The sequence below is a fragment of the Thamnophis elegans genome, chromosome Z, assembly GCF_009769535.1.
Source record: "Thamnophis elegans isolate rThaEle1 chromosome Z, rThaEle1.pri, whole genome shotgun sequence".
Taxonomy (NCBI): Eukaryota; Metazoa; Chordata; class Lepidosauria; order Squamata; family Colubridae; genus Thamnophis; species Thamnophis elegans.
In genome coordinates this window covers 82,618,596-82,624,595 of record NC_045558.1, presented here as the reverse complement: position 1 = coordinate 82,624,595, position 6,000 = coordinate 82,618,596, and the positions used below count along the sequence as shown (strand labels likewise).

At 42.9% G+C, this 6,000-nt stretch overlaps 1 protein-coding gene across 1 annotated transcript in view; it reads left to right on the top strand.

Annotated features, from left to right (window-relative positions):
• Positions 1–948: 948 nt before the first annotated feature.
• Positions 949–6,000, top strand: part of RECK (reversion inducing cysteine rich protein with kazal motifs) — a 94,029-nt gene continuing 88,977 nt past the window's right edge. The window contains 2 exon segments of the mRNA XM_032235893.1: positions 949–984; positions 987–1,101. Of these exon segments, the coding sequence (XP_032091784.1) occupies positions 949–984; positions 987–1,101 (151 nt within the window).

Here is a 6,000-nt window from a genome sequence, read left to right as displayed (position 1 = left end):
GAACTTTGATCACATGATCATATATGTTAAACTATAGATACTGGTTTACAAACCCACCCACCCCATATGTCCTGATTTCAACAATTCTTTTGACAAAATACAGTACCACATAACTTGCTGACTAGCGAAGTAGTGAAATGTGGGCTAGATAGCATTAAATTATGCTCATCAATGATTCCCCATCAGACTAGAGAGAACTATCAAATTAGATGTCACTAAGGTCAGCCTTCTGTTCTTTTAACATTTCATTAAGTACTTGAATAAAGAGACAAGTAAAATAGTATTCTCAAATTTTGCATATGATACAAAATTCCACAGAATAAATAAAACCAAAATATAGAAATTTAAAAATGTTTTACTGATTTGGAGAAATGGGGTGAAAATAATATAATTAAATTTTACAGAAAGAAATGCAAAGTTTTTCATTTTAAGAAGTAAAAATAAAATTTAATAGATCTCCCTTCACTGGTTGTGTTCAGAGGCCAGACATTTTTTTGTAGTGTTGAATTTACTAATGGATTTACTACACTGGACTGGTCATCGTTTAGGTGGCCTCTTCCGAGTCAGATGTTGAAATGTATATATGCTACAATTAAAATCCTTTTAATTTTTCTAAATGGAAAGACATGATTTGTGTCTTTAGGTCACTCCTTCACTTTTCTTCATCTAATTCTTAGGATAATTATACTTATCCCTATAATTATATACCGGCAAGAAGTTATACTCTACTAGGTAAATTAATTAAAGTATTTGATATAAAAGACTTTATAACTTTTATATAAAACTCGCAAAAAAGGAGCCTGCCAATGTCCCGATCGCTAAGAATTTCGCGAAACAGTAGAGAAAGTCGTCCCCCCCTCCGGATTCTTAAGGGGTCCCTCCCTCGTAGACTTCTATCTTCTCTCTCAGATTGAACAATTGGTCGGGACTGGAGGGGTCCTTCAGCCAATGAAAAGGCGCCCGGGTGGCTGGCGGATGGGGCGGGCGGCAGAGAACGAGCTATGGCGACTCGAGGCGTTCGTCCACAGCGGGAGAATGGACGAAGTCAGACAGACCTGTTAATCATCCCCGTGTTACTCTTGTTCCTCCCAGGCATGACGGGTAAGAATGGCTCCGGGAACAATTAAATGGTAGGCTGGATAGCTATGCATTCAGAACCATCTCTCAACCAACCCGCTAATTAACAGGGGGTTGCAAGGGATGGGAGCGGGGGGGGGGGGGGTTGGGGTTGGCTGAAGTTTGAAGGAATTTGCTGATAATGGCTTTTAAATTAAGAAAAAAAAATCAAGGATGTCGGTCGAATTATGTGTGCTATCTCAGACGCCAATTAAAACGGAGTTTAGCATAAAATTCCTTGGAATATGAATATTTTCACTTTGGTTTTTTCTCAAAGTGCTGTCTATTTATTTACAGTACATATCTTCAGTGAAATTCTTAAAATAAAGGACATGGATTGGAGCTGGATTGGATACCCGAAGGCCTGAATCAGGGAATGGGAAATCAGAAATGCTATTAACATAACTACTGTACAAATCAAAACAAGCTGCAAGCACACACACACACACACACACACACACAAACACAAACACAAACAGTGGATCCTCCCAACAGGAATGGAATAGAAATATTTTATTATGCTTTCTCTTATTATTTTAAAGCATAATGTATACCATGGATAATCCGGGAATTATGTTGGTTCTGTTTTGATGTTTAACATTTTATGGCCCAAATATTCATATAAGAAAACTGACAAAGGGGATTCTCATAAAACTGCCATAATTCAGTGAGAAATTTCAAAAGTCTATTTAAATCATTAAATCCAACCTCTTGAAGTCTACTCTGGCTAATTAGTTCCTCTGTAAAACTATTACAGTTAAAACTATGATTGTTAGGAATTAAAAGATTCAGTCACCATAACTTAAATATGTTCTGCAAAGATTTGAAAAGTATTATTGTATGCTCTCAAAACGTTTTTTTGAAGTAAATTTTTCTCAGATACATCAACTTTTAGCACTTTGCTCATCTTCTATATTAAAGCTTCAAGGGCAATTTGTATCGTTGTTATTATTCCTCTACCTTTACCTCCTCCTCCTCCTCCTCTTCTCCTTCTCCTTTTTCTTCTTCTTTTAATAGGGTTGTGCCTTTGAGTCAATTTTGACTCCTTGTGACTGCCTATATAACCTCTGTTAACTTTCTGAAATAATTCAATTCTTACTGAATTATTGCAATCCATGACTTTTCCTTAACCTTTGCTGGTACTGAATGTACCCTGGAGATCCTCTAGTCCAACTCCTGTTCAAGCAGGAGACCCTGTACCATTTCAGACAAATGGCTAACCCAGTCTCTTTAAAAGCCTCCAATGATTTTCTGAAGGCAAGTCATTCCACTGTTTATTGTTTTCATCGTCAAGAAATTTCTTCTTAATTCTAGGTTGCTTCCCTCCTTGGTTAATTTCCAACCATTGCTTTCTGCCAGTTACTGCTGTTGAGCCAAATTTCAGCTAATCTGTATCTGGTTAGTTTTTCTTGCCTAAGTGTAAAACATTACTTTTTTTCTACATTGAATTTCATTTTTTAAGATAAGGCCCAATGTTCAAGTCTGTCAAAATCCATCTGGATCTTGCTTTACAAATGTGTTGCTTGATTATCTTTTCAAGGACCTTCCCAGGTATTGATGTCAAGTTGATTGACTTGTAGTTCCTGGATTTGGTTTTTTCTTCCTTTTTTGAGGATGGGAATCATATCAGCTTTTTCCCAGTCTTTTGGTAGTTCTCTGGTGCTCCAGGGTCTTTGAAAGATGTGGTTCTGAGATCACATCTGGCAGCTTCTTCAGAATCCTGTCATTTAATCAGAATAGTTAACAGGATAACAGAGTTGGAAGGAACCTTGCAAGTCTTCTAGTCCAACTGCTCAGGAAGGAAACCCTACATCAAGGGTCTGCAACCTGCAGTTCTGGAGCCACATGTGGCTCTTTCATCTTTCTACTCTGGCTCAAAATATGCATCACAACCACCAGTGTGCGACAACCGTCAGCACGCAAGCTTTATTAAGCTTTTCGACCCATCTTTTTTTGGGGCGTTCCAAATGTTTGTTTTTTTGCATGCAGAAATAAAAATGTGTGTTCTCTGTAGCAATTCATTGATTTCACACTATAGTTTTTTATACATAACATAAAGATTAAAACCGATATATGCAGTGTTATCTTCATTTTAGATGTCAAAAGGATTTTGTGGCTCCCGGTGTTTTCTTTTCTGTGGGAAACAGGTCCAAATGGCTCTTTGAGTGTTTAAGGTTGCCGATCTCTGCCCTACATCATTTCAGACAAATGGTAATCCAATCTGTTCTTAAAAACTTCCTGTGTTGGAGCATTAACAACTTCTGGAGGAACATTGTTCCACTGATTAATTGTTCTAACTCAGGACATTTCTCCTTAGTTCTAGATTGCTTCTCTCCTTGATTAGTTTCCATCCATTGCTTCTTGTTCTGCCCTCAGGTGCTTTGGAGAATAGCGTGACTCTTTCTTCGTTGTGGCAATCCTGAAATATTGGAACATTGCTATGTCACCCCTAGTCCTTCATTAAACTAGACATAATAAATTCTGGCTACCATTCTTTATGTTTTAGACTCTTATCCCTTCGTCCCTCTTCTAGGTACTACTTGGAGTGTCCAAGCATGGGTTAACTTCAGCTTGCTGCCCAAGGACTGAGTTCGAAGTTCGTGTAGCCACGCCTCTTGCTCCCTCAGAGGCCCAATTTAAAAAACTCAGTCTCCCTAAAAGGACACATTTGGGGAGTTCCAGTCCTTGTGCAGCAAGCTGGGCTCTCCATTCTTACTGTAGTGTAGGCTTTATTATTTTTGTGAGTCTTAGTTTAGATCCCTTAGCTCCTTTCTTGTTTTCTCTTCCATTGAGAACAGTTGGAAATTGTCTTCTTTGACTCTTGACGCACGGAACAGGCTGCCTGGAGCGAGCTGCCTTCCGTACTGCTGCGGTTGAGGCACCATCATGGGAGGTTCACTAGCGGCTGCTGGCGAGCCCTTTGGGGCAGGTAGGCAGTCAGGACCCCTTTTACAGCTGTCGGAGGACTTTGAATAGCCCGGAGGCTCTCCTGAGCTATCCGATTTGCCGACAGTTTCCTGGTGCTGCTCCAGGCTTGTGGCAGTCATTTTGAAAGGAGAAAAATTGGCTTTATTTCTGAGCCATTTGAAGTCTTGCCTTGCCTGTTCCACCACAGATTGCTGCTGGGAGGGGTCCTTAACTCTTGGCCTTGCTCCAGGTCTCCAGACAGGCCTCCCTCTCCCCAGGACTTCCATCAAGGTGGCTGCAGGGAGTTTGGCTATTGCCTAGGCCATTCCCTGGTATTTAATTAGAGCGGATTTGCTGGTGCCCCGACTTCCATTTTGGCGTCAAAACTTCTCCTGCCTTCATCGCACCTATTGGGACATTGCTTGCCCTCTCAGGGCCATCAGCTCCCTTTTGCTTCATTTAGAGACTCATTCTCCAACACCCTAAGCTGTCTTTGTGCCAAGATTTCACCATGGCCTATACCAGCGAGACTGAAGAGATGAACCAGGCAGGACCCACCACCAGTAAGCACAGCAGACTAAACCCTGCTGCTAAGGGTGGGGACTGGGTGCCCATCTAAAGGGAAGCAGCCCAAGCCCAAGAAGGCATCCAAGGCAGCAGAAAGATTGGCTGAAAGGCACCAGTCTAATTGGTTTCCGGTTTGACAGCTACCATATAAATAGCTGTCAAACCGGGGATGTTCCATTCTGTTGTTCTGAAGTTATTACTGATTAAACCGATCATAAACCCCTTTGGGGGTCCCGGCAGGTGATCGCCAGACTCCGCCTATACTATCTCCCTGGATGCTTAGGTGGTCTGAATTTTTGGCAACTTATTCGTACCATCTAGAGCATCGGCCGGGGAAAGGTGGAGCACATAGATGCTTTGAGTTGCTGCCCTTGCCTCTGCATGTCCAGGACCCAGCTCCGACTTCCCATGTTATGGTGGTGGAGGACCTTGACTTACTGCTCACTGCTACGAATATTGTGGCGTGTACGCATCAAGACAAGGTCCTTTATCTAGTTTTGGATTGGGTGTGCAGGGGGTGGCCTGCCAGGTCCCTAACTGAGGAGTTCGTGCCATATGGTAGGTGGCGCTTAGAGTTATCAGCACTTCAAGGGTGTTTACTATGGGGCAGCCGAGTCGTTATCTCTATGACGCTCAGTTCCTAGGTACTACAGTGCCTGCACGAGGGCCATCCGGGCATCATCCACATGAAGGCCCTTGGCCGCAACTGTGTGTGGTGCCTGGGATGGATGAAGCCATCAAAGGATGAGTGGGATAGTGTAAGGCATTTCAAGCCTCATGAGCGGCCCTGCCCATAGCAGTGCCCAGGGAATGGGAGAAACCACCGGGCCAGTGGTCGAGTTTACATCTCGATTTTGCTGGTTATATCCAGGGGACTCATATTATGGTAGTGGTGGTTGCCTTTTTTAAATGAGTTGAAATCGTGCCCATGGTGTCCACCACCACAGAAGCCTCTATTAGGGTTCTGCAGTGATTATTCACATGCCATGGGTTGCCACATGTGGTGGTCTCTAACAATGGTCCACAGTGGACCATCGCTGTTTTTCAGGCATTCCTCACTACTATTGGCGTCCGGCAGGCCCTGACAGCCCCCTTTTACCCAGCCAGCAATGGCCGAGTGGAAAGGGCAGTCTGCTTGGCAAAAAAGGCTTTGGGGAGGATGAACTCAGGGAACTTGCATGACAAAATAACAAGATATTTGCTATTCCAACATTCAACCTCTTGCCTGTTAACTAACAGGAGCCCTGCCGAGCTCCTGATGGGCAGGAAGCTCCAAACCATGCTGGACAGGCTCCACCCACACTATGCTATCTCCCTAACACCAGGGACTTACCATACTAGAGTTTTTCTCAAAAGGTGACGAAGGTTTTGCCCCAAATTTCGCAGGGCCTCCCAAGTGGGTACTGGGTA